General features: G+C 33.4%; 2 protein-coding genes and 1 long non-coding RNA gene across 3 annotated transcripts in view; all 3 read left to right on the top strand.

The window, feature by feature from the left end:
• LOC149388987 (uncharacterized) overlaps positions 1-17,791 on the top strand; it is a 77,118-nt gene that overhangs the window by 9,733 nt on the left and 49,594 nt on the right. The window lies entirely within an intron of this gene.
• Positions 4,825-8,630, top strand: U1A (spliceosomal protein U1A). Its single transcript, XM_089624316.1, has 5 exons — positions 4,825-5,046; positions 5,115-5,287; positions 6,646-6,739; positions 6,976-7,061; positions 8,263-8,630. Exons 1-5 carry the CDS (start codon positions 4,962-4,964, stop codon positions 8,539-8,541), a joined length of 717 nt encoding a protein of 238 aa, XP_089480442.1. The 5' UTR covers positions 4,825-4,961; the 3' UTR covers positions 8,542-8,630.
• Positions 11,346-16,333, top strand: PARP2 (poly(ADP-ribose) polymerase). Its single transcript, XM_089624701.1, has 18 exons — positions 11,346-11,668; positions 11,750-12,002; positions 12,270-12,394; positions 12,509-12,590; positions 12,767-13,002; positions 13,120-13,246; positions 13,432-13,487; positions 13,747-13,820; positions 13,906-13,952; positions 14,112-14,161; positions 14,272-14,334; positions 14,481-14,561; positions 14,638-14,748; positions 14,847-14,922; positions 15,040-15,182; positions 15,349-15,422; positions 15,712-15,817; positions 15,960-16,333. The coding sequence occupies exons 1-18, from the start codon at positions 11,585-11,587 to the stop codon at positions 16,047-16,049; spliced, it is 1,878 nt and encodes a 625-aa protein (XP_089480827.1). The 5' UTR covers positions 11,346-11,584; the 3' UTR covers positions 16,050-16,333.

Genomic DNA, 17,791 nt, shown 5'->3' with positions numbered 1-17,791 from the left:
TTACGAGACCTGCTCTGATACCATGAAGAAGTTGAACAGAGATTTTCTTCTTATTATTCTCAAATGATCGATGGCAATAGTTTCATAGATATAGTCGATCAAACCATATCTTGTTACAACTTATTCCTCCAAAATAGGAGTTAACAAAAAAAAAACAGGAACAAACTCTAACTACTGAGGAAATAATCAATATACGCCTAATATTAATAACTAACTTCTACAATATTAGTTCAGATCCGGGAATATGTTAGAGTTTGTGAATATAATTCATGATTATTAGTCAAATTTAATTTATTAAAGGTGAATATGATTCATGATTGTTAGTTTTAGTACTTAATTTGTAGGTTACAAGAATGTCGCTGCATGCGGTCGCTTTCTAGGGTAGTTCTTTTATTTCTTTTATGTTAAAGTTGAATTATGATATTTTGTGGATTGTGTTGAACTATGGTATTATTAGTCAACTGTTTTTTTTTTACGTTTATTGACACGAATTCCAACCACATAGATATTTAGCGAAACCCAAAAACACTGTCCGCAGTCCGCACAGTTCGAAAGTCTCTGGAAGGAGAAATTATATATAAAAGTTCAAAATAGATGGAATTTCAACTTTTTTGTTACTATATATCTTCGTCGCCTGGAAGAGATCATCAAAAATAATTTATAGCAGTGAGATATTCAGTCATGTTTATTGTTATTACTTTATGGTGGTCTTCAATAATTGATTTTGTGATTAACGATCGTTGTTCCAATTTGGCGTACCGGCTTTCTAGCCTATCGCATTATTTATATATTGCCCTCCATAGTCAATCATTATCCACAGAGAAAACAAAATCACCTTTTTTTTACTTATAAAGTATATTACAGTAAACACTATAGTTGTACATGATAAATTACATTAAACAAATTACAGTAAATAAGAGTGTCGGATTTTTCTTTTTATTTTTACATTATAGTTGTACATGATAAATAAATAGTTAAGAACAAATAGCAAACATAATTTTCTTTTTATTACATTATAGTTCAACATAGAAGACTTTTTTTTTATTACACTTGGTCGGATAAAAACCCTCGCACGAGTTTTATTATCTAAGTCAAGTCCTCGAAAAATTTCGACATCTTATTCTAGCCTCATCTACCCAACATGTGATAATGGTTGGCGTGGAAATCTAGTTGTAAAATCAAACGTCAAAATGTAAACGTTCTTAATCAAAGCATCTCTTGAATTCACCTAGAGATAGCTCGCGCCACAAGACTCACCCATAATTGCTGATTATTTGTTTTGCCATACTTTTTTTATTTTGCACATGATTGATCTTGCCTTGTGGTGGTCTTTGATATTGACTCTCTTTGACATTGTATAGGCTTTTAATCGCCTGAACAAGTTTGCGAGCAACTTATATGGATGACTTTGAGCTCAAATGGATCATCAGAGAGTGCAACATGTTGGCTCGTGTAACCGAGTAATGTGCGAGAATTATGTAGGCTTTGGATCCCTTGAGTTTGGTGTGTTTATTTATTTATTTTTTGTCTTCTTGCTTTCACTTTGAAACATATTTTTTTCCTCGAGTTTGGTGTGTTTATTTATTTTTTGTCTTCTTGCTTTCACTTTGAAACGTATTTTTTTTTTCTCGACTTATGATATGGCTTTGATTATTTTTTAACACTTGCAATATAAATTATCAACATGTAATATATAGCCACTCTTTCCAAATTTTAGATAAATGAGGCCTCGACTAATCATCTTGTCGTTTAATTTGTATTGGTCAATTAATTAATTAATTAATTATTAGTTGATCCTTGGAACACATGCCATGCGAAAATGACACGTATACATTCAATAAGTAATAATGATGCAAATCATCTTGTCATATTTTCATATAAACAAAACAATGCAAATTAGGGGCTATAATATTATTTCGTAAGACATATGTCATCGGGATATTGATCTTTTATTTGGCCACAACCACAAGTGTTGATATACACAAAGCATTAGGAAATATCAATTGGAAATATGGCTTTACGATGATCACAAGAGATGAACTTTGGAGATGGGGTTGGGAAATTTACGACTTCTATGTAAATGTCCACACATATTAAAAAAAAAAAAAAGCGTGATGTTGAAGGTTTTATGACTTTTATAGATGTGGGGTTGAGAAGTCATCGCAATTCTTAAATATGTTTTCTGTTTAGACTTGTGGAGCTGAAATTATGTTTGCGATTTATATATAGAGTTGACTGGCGAATAAAATAAAAGAAAATTAAAGGTCCGCGAGTATTTATATAACAAAGTGGATGCTATTGCTATCCACTTGATAGTTTAAAAAAAAATTGAAAGTAATACAAGTCCACGTCCCACACGTGTAATCAATTTTCGTTATACTTGGACCTTCACGAAAGTGGAATTTCCCATGAATTTAATTCAGTGCAAAATTTACTGGAATCCACTACGGAAATAATCCAAATTTTTTACCAATTTAGTTTCACCATATTGGTATACAAAATCTGTTACAAACCATTGTTTAACGAAAAATTTATTGAATAGTAGAAATTTCAAGTATGATAATAATTTTAACCTATACATTTTTTTTTCAAATTTTAAATAAACTAAAATATCATAGTGAGAACTTGTTATGAGGGTTGCTGATGTAATGTGATCATTCTTACAATTTTGTGTATGAGCGCAAACATGTAACTTTTTTTCGTTTCTTTTTGTTTTCTTTAAGTTCTTGTGATCTTTATAGACCGTGAGATGGTTATACGTGTGTATTATGGTTAACGCGAGTTTACTTTTGAACGGCTAGTTCCCCTTAGTGACTTTATTTTATTTTGGTGGTGCCGTCGAAAGGCTCACAATGGATTTATGTTGCTAATTTTTTTTTCTTTCTATTTTATGAAAGTCATGGAGATGAAGATGACATTTTATATGTTCGTAGTTATTTTTTAAATTATAAAATCGATATTTATGTAATCATCAGCGTCAAATTCTTATTGTAGGAACATGAGTTGGTTTGAAATAGAAAGACACATAGTGAGGAACATGACTTAGTTTAAAACGTTAGAATTCATATTTTTTTTTTGTTGATTTCATAAAGCTTTTGTTTAAAACAAGTTTTATCTCATTCAAATTATAATCAATACTGATGTCAAAGTTAATTTGAAATATTTAATTGGCATGTTAGACGTTTGGATAAATTATAACAATTTGTCAAATGATCATTAATTTATTTAAGATATATTTTTTTAAAATTTATCTAACATCGATTTTAAAATTAAATTAAATGTGTAGCTTGATACATATTTTAAAGATAAAAGTAGCCCCAAAAGGAGTAACATCCCTTGTTCAAAAACATTCTACTCTGTAATTCGCTTTGTTTTTATTTTTTTCATTTCTCATTCTTAAAATATGCATAATAAATTATATTCGAAGTTAAAGTAAAAGTTATACGGAATAATCTTTACACTATAACATACAATTTTTTTGGGGTACTTTATTATCTATTCAAATTGAAATTTTGAATTTTACAAAGTAGCCATCGAACATATTAATATGCACAATTTGTCGCCAAGTTCGTTTAGACACGCACCTTAGGTGCGACCGGTGTCGTGCTATTTGACATTTGGCACGACTTGTAGATATATAGGCACTAGAAAAGTCGCATCTAAAAATCTTTGTTTTAGTGATTACAAAATAGTTATTGATCAAAATAAAATATATATATATATATATATATATTTGACCGTATTACTATCGCCAATATATATAATTTTTTAGAAAACATGTCAATTTTTAATATATATTATATTAAATTTAGATCCAGACATACCATTGATAGTTAGAAGGAAAATTGCCAAAAGTAGGACTAAATTAAGGCAAAATTTCATTTTCCTATTTTTTTAAAAAATTTACCAAACTAGGACCGGTCAAACAAAAGTCAAATGAGAGATACACAAAAATCTACCTATTATACCATCATACTAATTACCAACCTACAATCTTCCCCAATAAAATCTCTTATTTTTTCTCTTTCTTTCTATTTTCCCGCTCATCCCATCGAAAAAATGAATTTTTTTTTATTAGTCCTAGTTTGGTAAATTTTTGAAAAAAATAGGAAAATAGAAATGTCCCTTAATTTAGTCATAGTTAGAACCAATATATCTATATATATATATATATATAATTTTATTTTAGGGGTAATTAGACCGGTAGCTCGCCTATTCTCATTTTAAAAAGTAGCCCAATTTCATTTTATAAAAAAAATAACCCACTGGCCCGCAATAAAAGATACACTTAGTTAATTTAATTTATTTTCTTAGTTAATTTAATTTATTGCGTGATGGCAAGGTATTTTTTTTTTTACAAAATAAAATTTGGATTATAATCTTAAAAAGAACCAATAAAATAGCTAGTTGCATCAAGTTCAATCCATCTCTTTATTTTGGCTATCTTATCTCAATATTTACTTCATTATTAGACATGCTTTTTTGTTTAGCCTACGTGACAAAACCTCTTGCACATATAATTTTACCTTTAAAATTGATAAATAAGCCCACTTAATTATTAATATTTTTTTTTGCCATGTAAGCCCCTTCAATCACATATAAAATCAAAGGTATAAAATCTTTCATATTTAAGCTTAAAATTAATTTTTAATAATTTGTGTTTAAATATCTAATGTGATTAATGATGAACTATTAATACGATAAGATTGAAAATATTAATAAAAGCAAATCGAAATACAAATTTCCGTGCATAAAAAAATAATATTCAATAATCTTACATAGTCCCTTTCGACTTCGAACTGAAGGCCCAAGTCCAAGTAACAACTAACAACAACTAGGGGGGCTTTAGTGACAAAATTAGGGCACACATTCGGTCCCAAATCGAGCGATCTTTGCTCACTCGGTCTCTACTCTCGACTCTCAACCGGAGAGCTTCTCTGTAGAGAAATTAAGACACAGCAATGGCGGAGAACACTAATGGAACAGAAGTCCCACCGAACATGACAATCTACATCAACAATCTTAACGAGAAAATCAAGCTCGAAGGTATGCAAATTTTCCCATACGAAATTAGTATTTTGGACAGAAATGAATGTTGAATTTTGGTTCGACAGAGCTAAAGAAGTCGCTGAAAGCGGTGTTTTCCCAGTTTGGGAAGATATTGGATGTTTTGGCGTTCAAGACTCTGAAGCACAAAGGCCAAGCCTGGGTCGTCTTCGAGGACTCTTCTTCTGCCGCCAATGCGCTTCGCCAAATGCAGGGATTTCCCTTCTACGACAAGCCTATGGTAACTTTGTCTCTTACACCTTCAGATATCTGTATATCTTTTGTGGTCTTTTTTCTCACTCCTTTCTTTGATAACGCGCTGTGATGCTGATTCTACTTTTGCTATTAGGTCGTTTTTTTTTTTTTTTTTTGTTTCAATGCCTTGCGTTCTTGACTGCCTGATTTCTCCAAATGGGTCGTTTGTTTGAAAGTTAATGTTGAATTGGACCAAAGCAAGGTTGTCTTATAAATTCCAGGAACTTTGTAGTAGTGACACATTTGAACAAAAGATAACATATATGTATCGGGACATCTCATTAGTGGTGGCTTCTCTGCTGAACTGATCCGATCAACACTAGTGCTGATCATTTCCAAGTAGTCTCCTTACACACGTACCTATTTCCGAACAAACCACGATACCATCTCTTTCGAGTTGGAATGTAAGGCCTGGCAATATGAAGCACTTATTCGCACCCTTGACCGTCTTGACCCTGAGAACCATGCGATAATGGATCGTTAACGTTTTTGAGATTCCAGTGAAGGTATTGCCGACTGTTGCCGAGAGTTTGGCACCGACATTTAAGATAGTTCCTTCGACCGTGTCATCTTCGGGAATATGTGAGATCTGACAGGACGCGTATCTTGATTGGGTTCACACATGTCATAACAATGGTCTAGTCTCCGATCTGAAACTGATGAAAGTTCTCGGGGACACTCTTTGCTGTGATTGATGTTTCACCCCGACTGGCTATGGTGTCCATCACCATCATGCATGTAGTAGCTATATGAATTTGATGAAAGTCCTTGGGAAACTCTCTTCCTCGATTTTTGTGTGGCACGTGGATGCACTTGGATACTCGATCTTGCAGTTACGATGTGATTGATTTTTCCCCAATTGGCTCCGGCGCTGGTAAGAAATATCGCCACCGAAGCTATACACATTTAACTGTTTGAAATCCCAAACGGGTTGTATCACTGATGCGAGCGTTAGGACATTTCTTGATACCTCAGTTAGAAAGGTAGTGATGAGAAAGGGAGTGACTCGTGATCAACTTTCTACGGATTTTGTTGTCCATGCTTGCATTGCACTGTTTCCAGGTATTAGTGTTATGTTTGGTAGGAAGGGAAAATGGAAGGTGGATTTGTAGATAGTGGGAGGTCTGATTATCTCGACTTTAGGCGAAAGGATTGTAAAAGAGCTCCAGAAAAAAAAATTACAGATCTGAACTTTCTTGGCTCAAGGGGCGGTTTATCTGGGTTGTATGGAGGATCTATATATCTAACGGGTGTCTTTATCTATAAATATTCTGAGAGAAAGTTCAGTTCTATTACTGTATCTATAACTCTATATTGATCTTTCCTTTTGTCAATGTGAAACAGAGAATACAATACGCAAAAACAAAATCCGATGTAATAGCGAAGGCTGATGGAACTTTCGTTCCCAGGGAGAAACGAAAGAGACACGAAGAAAAAGGTGCGCAATTGTTTTATTCACATCTGTAAACGTCAACAAAAGAGTGTTAGTTAAAAAAAAAAATATATCACGTGTCATTATGTCCATGTGCTTGAATGTTGACATCACTTGATACTATCGTTATTTATTGGTAAGAAGATATTATCGAATTTTTCACGCATGAATAAATGACATTTGCGCCACAATTTCAACACCTATTTTTTTTTTTTTTTTTTTTTTTTTTTGAAATATGCCAGGAAAGAAGAGGAAAGACCAACTCGATGCTAATCAAGCCGCGGGCTTGAAACCTGCTTACGCCGGAGCCTATGGCGCAGCACCGCCTGTAAGACATATTTCTTTTATGGATTTTTAGCGCAAACAGTCCTTTAACTATTATGCAAGGTCCATTTTGATCTTTAAATTCTTTTTCTTAGAGCAAAATAGTCCTTAAGCTGTTAGGTCTGTGTAACATTTTAGCCATGTCAAAACAAATTTTTATTTATTTTTGGTACAAAATTCAACGCCTAAACAACTGAAAACACATTTACAAGTTAAAGGCCCTGTTTGGTACAGATTATTAATCCAAACCCTGTTTTTGTTTTTTTAAAAAGCTAAACTGTTTATTTGTGTTTGGTAAAACAGTTTTTAAAAAAAACTTTAAAAACGATTTTAAAAATTGTACATGAATAGAAAAAGCTAGAAATCCTAGCTTTTGGAAAAAGCGTTTATGTATCCTATATATAATTACTTTAATATCCTCACGTGATTGTCCTTTATTTCTTAGTTCCCAAAAATTTGGCATGCACTTTGCCACGTGTAAGCTTCTCTTGTGCCCTCTTACTCTTCTTTCCTCAGCTTTTTACTTTCCTCAGTGTTGTTTTTTATTTTTAATCGGTCTGCAGTCTGCACATGTTCTCTAAGCAAAGCTGTATGTACTTTTTAACTAGGGATTCTCATTTCGGTGGGCTTGTTGCCAGTTTTTTTTATTATTTTTTTTTATTTTTTATTTTTTATAAAGGGGTTTGGTTAACATAAAAGATGATCAATTATATATACGCATTGACATTATATTACTTCTTCTTGCTCTTTATTATTTAATTTTTAAAAACATGTCTATTTTAGTCTTTTTACTATAATATATTTATTTTACCAAACGCTAAATCAGTTTTTGTTATCAGCAACAACGGTTTTATAAACAGTTTACCAAACACCTTGTCAGTTTTTGAAAAAAACAGTTTTTTTCAAAAATTGAATCTAAAAGCACTTTTTTTAAAAACAAAGCTATGCCAAACAGGGCCAAAATAAATAGTCTTATCATTTAATGTATAATCAAAATTGCAATATAAATCAATATACAAAAATTGTTTCTAAGATGTATTTTTTTTTTTTTCAGTTTAGTTTCTTTTGTAAACCTAACAAGTTACCTTAAGGTTTTCGTTTTTTCATTTTTTAAAAACGTTTGAAATTTATCAAGAACATGTTTTTATTAAGGCTAAAAATTTATCAACAATTTTGGTTTGATGAAGTGTCTGTCGGTGTTGCAGCTTTCCCAAGCAGGGTATCCGAAGGTGGCGGAGGGTCCGGCCCCGCCGAACAGCATACTGTTTGTGCAGAATCTGCCCCACGAGACGACGCCGATGATGCTTCAGATGCTCTTCTGTCAGTACACGGGTTTCAAGGAAGTCAGAATGATCGAGGCCAAGCCCGGGATCGCCTTTGTCGAGTACGCCGACGAGCTTCAGTCCACCATCGCTATGCAAGCCCTCCAGTCTTTCAAGATGACGCAGCAAAACTCCATGTTGATCACTTACGCAAAGAAATAATAATGTTTTGTTCGTCTTTGTATCATTTTTTTTTTCTTTCTAAAATTAAAGAACGAATTTCCGGTCGTGATTAGAATCTCTTTGATTAACCTCTTGATTCTTGCTGGTAGGTTGGTCTTGAAAGTGAGGTGTGAAATCCGTGAGTGGTGTTGCTTTGTGCTTAACCATTATAGTGAGATTTTGTGCGACTAATTCAAGTATATAAAGTATAATCGTGGTATGAATGTACGAATTAAAAATGAAAATATACTACAGTATGTAGTTACTCTAATGATATTTTAACTCCGAAAGTCATGTTTTAGTGATATGATTTTCAAATTATTGATTTTATATCATTTTAATCATTATTTAATAATAATAGAACTTATTAAACTAACCGTATATCGTTTTAATCATTATTTAATAATGATGGAATTTATTAAACTAACCGAAAAACTAAAAACTTTATCCAAGCCAGTTTATCAATCGCTTGTTTGGTTTATAACAGTTTTAATTAAAATAGTTTAAATCAAGAATTATAATCAGTGAAGTTTCAGTTTATTTAAATAATTTATAACGGTCCGATCTGATTTGGAGACTGAGTTTAGAAAGGACCACGAGCACTCCTAACTTATGTTAGTGAAAAACAACAAAGGTAACAAGATAGATATATATAAAAAAAAAAAGATTGGAAGTGAAAATAGATAAAAAAAAAAAAAAAAAAACTATTTTAGATTAATAATATTTAAATTCAAACTCGTGTAAAAAATATATTTCGCTATATTTTAAGCAAGGAATAAAATGTCGCCGAAATTCCTGGAAAGTCGGCCCGAAAGTCGTTGCCGGAGAGTCAGCGACCGACGACACGCCTGAAGCTCGTTTCGCAGTTTTATTTTTCGGTGAAAATTCGGCGAAACGACATGTCGTTTCGATGACAAACGACCGGTCGTTTTCGCTGCACTTGGAGTATAAAACCCTTCATTTTTCCGTGGAAGTCGACGAAAGTTCGGAGAAAGGGGCAAAAAAAAGTGTCGGCCACAGTGGAAAACAAACGAAGAAGACAAAGCTGTTTCCGGCGAAATTCCTGGGCAATCGGCGAGTTTCGTTCTTTTCGTCACATCTCAGTTCAAAATCAACAAAGATTCGGCGAAAATCGGTCGTGGAAGTCGAAAGTCGGTGCCTTTTTTTTTTTTTTTTTTTTTTTTAATTTCCAGAAATTAGATCTGCATTTATCTTGGTAGGTTGATTTTTTTTTTTTTTTTTTCCATGTAATCTTCTTCATGAATGTTGTTAGCAATGTGAAGATCTATGATATATATTTTTTTCAGATTTTTTGGAGAACTTCCGGCGAACCACTACTTTTCCGGCGAACACCATTTTTTCCGGCGAACCTTTAATTTTTCCGGCGACTGAAAAAACAGAATTTCAAGTTTTTATTTCTATTTTTTTAAGTAAGGTTATGTGTTTAAATTTTAAATTAAATTTTCTTTTGTTAGACGTAGAAACGTTGAATTGAAATTTATTTTTCATGTATATGCTAGAAATGAGATTAGTTAAGAGTATGAATTTAAATTGTTACGTATTGAATTGAAATGAAAGTAGTGTGAATTGAATTTATTGATATCTTGAAATAAATTTGTTGACATGTTTAAATTAGATTATGAAATGAAATAGTTAGGTTATGAATTGAAATGAAAGTAGTGAGTATTGAATTTATTGACATGTTGAAATAAATTTGTTGATATGTTTAAATTAAATTAGTTTGATTATGAAATGAAATTGTTAGGTTTTGAATTGAAATGAAAGTAGTGAGAATTGAATTTGTTGACATGTTTAAAGAAGCTTGTTGACATGTTTAAAGAAATATGTTGACATGTTTAAAGAAATTTATTGACATGTTGAAATAAATTTGTTGACATGTTTAAATTAACTTAGTTTGATTATGAAATTTGTTGAGATGTTAGGTTTTGAATTGAAATGAAAGTATTGAGTATTAAATTTATTGACATATTGAAATGAAATTAGTTTGAATAGAATTTATAAACATGTTTAAAGAAATCTGTTGACATGTTTAAAGAAATTTATTGTCATGGTGAAAGAAATTTGTTGACATATTGAAATGAAAGTAGTTTGATTAGAATTTTTTGACAAGTTGAAATTGTACCAGGGGAATTTCACTTGATCTCAGTATTGCGAGCTTCAAGAAAACCAACCGAGTTTTATCCAACCGGGACGTCCATCGGGATTCTATTGATACATTTTTTATATTGTAACTAGATGTTTGAAAAACATATTTATTTCATGAACAAATGGAACATTTATGCTAGATATGTATGATTTGAAGTGTTTTAAATTTGAACTACATTTAAAAATATATATATTTATGTGTTTGTTTCGCCACATTATTTCCGTTCGGTTTTCCGTCGGCACGTCGGTTTTCCATCGAAAACGGCATTTGAAAACGACATTTCACTTGCCCTTTTCCACAATTTTTTCGTTCGATTTTCTATCGACATGACGATTTTCCGTAAATCAGGAGACTCGAAACGGCAACGAAAACGACATTTTTTCCCTTTATTTTAAGTAAGAAGATCTATATCTAATATGGTATTAATGACAATAGCTTTATAAAATATCTATTTAATCCTTGGTAGTTGGTTTGGTACAAGTTAGAAGACCACCAAAATGTTAAAGCACCTTTCTGATTTTACAATTACAATAAATTAAACAAAAACAAAAAGGAAACTAGAACGTGGAGAGCAACAAACAATGTCAAGTGTCAACTATCAACCTTTAGATTTTAGAGATGGTCCATTTCTTTGTCGCTCTTCTTCTTCTCGTCGTACCCAGAAAGCTTTCTCTAAAGGCTAAAACCCGCGCCAAATTAGAGTGCTTAAGACGCTAACCACACATATATAAGGACCATACAACACATATGCGAAAGAAGCAGAAAAACGGCGACGTATAACAGAGAAGAATTCATTGCTTACTTTTAATTTAAAATAATAAGGAAATATTTGTGTTTTTTTTTTTTCCCTCCATCGACTTTTTCCCCTTCTCAAAAATGGCAAGCAAGCTCAAGGTTGAAGAGCTCCGTTCCGAGCTGACGAAACGCGGTCTTAGCACCGCCGGAATAAAGCCCACCCTGGTATCGCTCCTTTCTATATGTGTATTTCTGTATGTATATACATTCGGCTATATTTCTTGTTGATATCGAGACCTTTTCTAGGTCCGGAGACTCGAATCCGCTATTCGCAAAGAGAGCAAGCAGTCATCGGACGGAAATGGCGGTTCAGTTGATGCGAAGACGGAAATTGACACGAAAGACGAAGAAGACGCTCTGGTTCAGCCAAACGAGTCAGACGAAGCCAAGGCCGTCGAAGAGCCGGGGAACAAGAGGAAAAGAGCTGCGTCGAAGAAAGACACGGCAAAGAAGCTCTGCGGAGACGCAGATAATCCCTCGGCTGATGAGATTGTTAAAGGTATTTTTTTTTCTTTTTTTTTTTTTGTGTGGCGATTTTCTAGTTAGGTCTTTGGTTGCTGAAAAAAACAAACAGGTAGAAAATCGATGAAGATTCAACTTCGTTCTAGGTTAGTGAGATCAGTGATTGAAAATATCTTTTTCCTCTATTTTAGACTAAAGTTGTGCTCATTTTTGAAGATTCTAAGGTTATAATTCACTGTATAAGATATTTTGTGCTGGACCTTCGTTACTCTTTGATAGAACATTATTCTCTGTGGCCTGGCAGCCGAGGAAGAAAAGGACGAAGAAGGAAAAAAAGAGAAGATTATCACTGCTACCAAGAAGGGAAGCGCTGTATTGGATCAATGGTTGTCAGACGAGATAAAGTCACAGTATCACGTCTTGCAGATTGTAAGTGTAGATATCGATCTAAGGTGTCGTGATTAATAATCAACATTCTTCGTGTTGGACTGTACAGTTTTTCTTTTCTGTGTTTTTCTTGTGATGAGGTGTAATTTGATTCAGGGAGATGATATCTATGATGCTATGTTAAACCAAACAAATGTTGGCGATAACAATAACAAGTTCTATATGATTCAAGCTCTTGGTGAGCTCTCTTTTCATATGTTACAGTGATCTCGTGCTTTTCTCCTAATAACTTTCCGAGATCCATATACTCAAGAATTACTGAACTTTGCGGCTGAAACATGCTTAGAAGCTTCTAGTATTATTGTGTCTTTTACCGTTCTAATCAACTTGCTTGCGTTTCTCGTGTACTTGTAGAATCTGATGATGGTGGCAGATATATGGTTTATAGAAGATGGGGAAGAGTAGGTGTGAAAGGTCAAAGCAATCTACAAGGGCCATACACATCACGAGAAAGTGCCATCCAGGAGTTTGAACAGAAATTTTATGAGAAGACCAAGAACTCTTGGTCTAACAGGAAAGACTTTGTTTCTTACCCTAAGAGCTACACTTGGCTGGAAATGGACTATAGCGAAAAGGAGGAAGAATCAAGTGTGAGTGTATTTTAGGTTTTAAGTTCCGATACATCATTTTGAATGCTTGAGATGCTCATTATGATCATCTATTTGAAGATGAAATTTGTGACTCTTTTTGTTACGAACCATTGTCAGATGAAACAGCAGCCTGTGTCTACTTTACAAGCACTACCAAAGGAAACTAAACTTGAGCCACGAGTTGCAAAGTTCATATCTCTTGTTTGCAATGTCAGTATGATGAAGCAGCAAATGATGGAAATAGGTTAGTTTGGTAATAAAACAAACTACTGATCATGGGAATTATATAAATGGCATGTACTCCGTTGATTCATTTTGGTTTTTGTTATTTAGTCTTTGGTTTATTGACTTTTTATTTTTGCTTTTTTAGTTTCTCGAAACTTTTTATGTTACTCTTCTTAACATAATAGCTTTTGTATAATTCTCTAGGATATAATGCTGAGAAGTTGCCGCTTGGTAAATTGAGCAAGTCAACAATTTTGAAGGTAAGCATTTCAGTAATGTGCTATACTTGGTTTTCACGGATGGACCAAGGAAGGTGATCAAAATGCAGAGCAGGGTAGAGTTTTTAAATTTGCACCCATCAAACAATACTTGATAATTATAGTTCGATGTTCGTGGATCTTGCATTGAGATGTTTAATTGACTCTCTCTCTCTCTCTCTCTCTCTCATAATACCTTCTATTTCATCTTTGAATACTTTGGAATGTATTATTTTAGAATCTTATCTTCTGATATGTCTAGGGTTACGGAGTCCTTAAGAGAATTGCTGATGTGATTGGTCAATCTGATAGGAGAGCTCTTGAGCAATTAAGCGGGTAACCTTCTGTTTATTGTATACAATACCAAGATACATTGCAATTCAAATTCTGCAATCCATATAGCTAACCTCTGTCATTGCAGTGAATTTTATACTGTCATTCCTCATGACTTTGGATTTAAAAAAATGCGTAAGCTCTCTCTCTCTCTCTCTCTCTCTCTCTCTCTCTCTCTCTCCCCCCCCCCCCCCCCCCCCCCCCCACCCACACACACACACATATATATATATATCAGGAGGTTGTAACTTATGTTCTAAGGTGCTGCTTATTCATAGTATCATGTAATGGCAGGTGAATTTGTAATTGACTCCCCCCAGAAGTTGAAATTAAAGTTGGAAATGGTAAGTTTAAGATTGTATTGTCATTGATTGCACTGTTGAGCCCCTTGTTATTTATTTATTTGCTTTATCATATAAGAGGCAGCACTTTTAACTCTCTAATCAAATTGAAGGTTGAAGCATTGAGTGAAATTGAGGTGGCAACAAAATTGTTGAAGGATGATAGTGATACCCTGGTATGTCTTTCTTGGTTATATTTGTTGTTAGTTTCCTAAAATTTGACTACACGAGACCAGGAACAGTTAATCACTGTGATTGCTATTCTTAAGCATTCACACTTCATGTTTAGTTTTGTTAATGTTTGTTCCTGCTACCACAATAGGAAGATCCATTATACTCTCGCTATAAAAGCCTGAAGTGTGACCTGATGCCAATCGATGACGATAGCTACGAATACACCATGGTATGTACGTGTATACACACTCTTACAATTGTTGATGCTATTCGGCTGACTTTTGCTTTGTATAATTTGATGTCAGGTTGAGAAATATATGCAGAACACTCATGCAAAAACACATTCAGGTTATACAGTTGATATTGCGCACTTATTCCGGATTTCGCGGGAGGGTGAATTAGACCGGTTTGGAAAGGTGAAATTGCATGTATCAATTACCAGCCAGTTATACTCTTAAAAAAAAAATAGAAAATAAAAAATATGTTTGAGCCTTTTTTTCACTTTTGCAAACAGTTTTCAAACACAAAAAACAGAATGCTTTTATGGCATGGCTCCCGACTCACAAATTGGACCGGCATTTTATCGCAAGGTAATTACTTCTTCTTGTTTGTTTCACAATGTTGTTCGATTGGTCTAATTTATGAATGAACTTCCTAAATAACTGGATTCAATTTTTTTTTTCATTGCTATCATTTTAATATCGTAGGTCTGCGCATCGCTCCACCAGAAGCACCTGTAAGTGGCTACATGTTTGGGAAAGGGGTTTACTTTGCGGATATGTTCTCCAAAAGTGCAAATTATTGCTACGCTTCCCACAGTGCTACGACCGGAGTGTTGCTTTTGTGCGAGGTTGCCTTAATATATATATATATATATATATATATATATATATATATATATATATATATATATATATATTGACATTTTAAACAGAGCAAAAACAAAAAGAAAAAAACACTATTTTTAACAATTTGCTACGTTGATTGGGATTCTTACTCTTCTGCTGGGATTTTAGGTTGCACTTGGTGACATGGCTGAACTTCAATGTGCGAAGTATGATGCTGATAAGTTGCCAGAAGGAAAGCTAAGGTCTGATATTGTTTTCTTTGTGTATTGGCTTCCTTGTGCTTAATGTCCAGTATTTGGTAATTTCCTCTGCAATCTAATCTAATTCTTGAAACTCTGATAAACTAGAATAACCAAACATGAACTTTTCACACTAAATTGTGCTCTCAATTGGAGACACAGCCCCTGCCGAATTCCTCCTTTTCTCATTTTCTCTCGTTCTGTTTTTGTTTTAAATGCAATTTTATTCTGTGAATAAGATGAAAGACCATTTTTCTCTTTGCTAAATGAAACGGAAAAATCACCATGGCAGTACAAAAGGAGTTGGAAGAACAGGTCCAGATTTTTCAGAAGCCCGGGCGCTAGATGACGGTGTTCTAATTCCTGAAGGGAAGCCAAAAGAGAATCGATGCCATAAGGTATTTGGCATCACATCTAAGAATACCTAATATATATTTGTTAACTTTAAGTACAGAGCTTAAAAACATTGCATTTAAACGGATTGTAAATCGTTATCATGCACATTCTGAATCTCACTTGATTTCTTTGCCAATCTTGCAGGGTTCGTTAATGTATAACGAGTACATTGTTTACAACGTGGAACAGATAAGAATGCGCTATCTCATCCAGGTGAATTTCAATTTCAAGTGACGAAGATACCTGTATCCCGCAACAAATGGTGAATTTTCCATTGCTAGCTAGCAAACAAACACCATTTTTGTACCAATAGTGCAAGGAAAAAAGAAATTGTGTTTAATATTTATTTAGCTAATTTACCTTTGTGGGGACGCAGTGAAAGTGATAAAAAAAATCTATTCAGTTGGTAAACGCAAACTTGATATCTCTTTGAACTTTAGACTTTTGAGTACATACATACATGTAGGCTATAAAACTGTTGATATCGCTCAATTTGATAAAATAAATGGTAAAAATAAAAGAGGATTGAATGAAATGGGGAAATGTAAATTTGCAAGACGGTTAACGTCTCGAAAGTTTGTGAATCTTTCGATAAAATAAATGATCCGCTGCTTATTATCATTCTACATATGAACAAAGAGAGACATGAATTTGAGAGCTTGGAAGAAGAGGTTAGTGGCTCATTAGTATTGAGAATAAATGAGTGTGGGCAGGGAAAAAGCCTAAGGACCAGAAATATAGCCAGTACCACAAAAAGTTATTGCCATTCATTCATTAATACAAGATAACATGAAGTGGGTGATTTTATTTATTGATGATAAGGTTTTTGTTTTAGCTGTTGCGAAATGGGGTTTCGAAATATGTAGCTTTTTGGCAGTGATATATAAGTTTTTTGGAAGTTATGTTATTAGTGCAGTAAATGAATGTAACATGACCCGTATGAGCTTCTTAGGAAGTTATTAGCCGTTTACGTACTGAACTTGCTTATTATTATTATTATTTTGTGGGTTCCATACTTCAACAAGACATATTTATGAAACAAAGTCCAATTTTGAGAGACAATGTCCACTTTAGTATCACATATATGGAAACACACAACACAAAGCTGGCTCATTGGCATTCCTTTTTGTTCTATAATAAATACAGGGTCGATCTAAATGAAATGAAATTAAATAGATCATCACTGCAAAAATTTTCAGGGCACACTCAAGTATTTATTATTATTATTATTTTTTTTGTTGCGTTGCTGTTCTTTATTGTTTCGAGGAGTGAAGGCAAGTCAAAGGTATCCATCGAGTGGTGGTGGAATTTAAAACCTTAGCTTGCGACGCAGCATGATTGAGCCTAAATAAAAAAGTGATCGGAAACATACATTATTAATATTATGAGTGTATGACCGAATAAAACATTAAATGCTCAGCCCAAAAAATAAAAATAAAAGAAGTTATTGCTATGCGCACACGGCAGTATTTAATGTCCTTAGATTTCATCATGATCTCATCCAGAATCTATGCTCTTCTCCCACAAGGCACTTTTGCTCATTTAAAAGTTAAAACATCACTCACTCACTTCGTATATTTTTTTAAAATCAGAAAATATATATATAGTATCCACTTCTCTCACTCTCTCTATTGACTTTCAAACTCATTATTTCGCTTATTTTAAATTCTCGCCAGTTTATGGTGTCTGAGATGCTTGCAACAAGGAATATATATAAACAATAAATTGAGTGCCGTATTGGACCTTAGGAAGGGTGTGGATATGATGAATAACATAATGAAATAAGATGTTAACATGGGTTTGACGAGGATATTGGCACAGTGCAGATATTAGAAATAATAAATTGTGTAACATATACATAATACCCATACGGATTTTTTTTTATCCTTTTCTTTTTACTCTACCTGACTAGGGTTTGAATGGTATTTGATCTAGCTAGACTATTGATTACTATTATTACTATTATTATTGTTATT

This window comes from Urtica dioica, chromosome 8, assembly GCF_054948205.1.
Source record: "Urtica dioica subsp. dioica isolate 48M chromosome 8, U.dioica_male_clone48M_v1_H2, whole genome shotgun sequence".
Taxonomy (NCBI): domain Eukaryota; kingdom Viridiplantae; phylum Streptophyta; class Magnoliopsida; order Rosales; family Urticaceae; genus Urtica; species Urtica dioica.
The sequence above is the reverse complement of the archived record's forward strand: the minus strand, read 5'-3'. Positions and strand labels throughout refer to the sequence as shown.

Excerpts from the sequence above, each read along its gene's own strand:
- U1A (XM_089624316.1), top strand. The coding sequence starts at position 4,962 with ATGGCGGAGAACACTAATGGAACAGAAGTCCCACCGAACATGACAATC. Across the intron at positions 6,740-6,975 it reads AAAGAGACACGAAGAAAAAG|GAAAGAAGAGGAAAGACCAA; the intron begins GTGCGCAATTGT and ends GAAATATGCCAG. Across the intron at positions 7,062-8,262 it reads CCTATGGCGCAGCACCGCCT|CTTTCCCAAGCAGGGTATCC; the intron begins GTAAGACATATT and ends TCGGTGTTGCAG.
- PARP2 (XM_089624701.1), top strand. The coding sequence starts at position 11,585 with ATGGCAAGCAAGCTCAAGGTTGAAGAGCTCCGTTCCGAGCTGACGAAA. Across the intron at positions 12,003-12,269 it reads GGCTGATGAGATTGTTAAAG|CCGAGGAAGAAAAGGACGAA; the intron begins GTATTTTTTTTT and ends GTGGCCTGGCAG. Across the intron at positions 13,003-13,119 it reads AAAAGGAGGAAGAATCAAGT|ATGAAACAGCAGCCTGTGTC; the intron begins GTGAGTGTATTT and ends AACCATTGTCAG.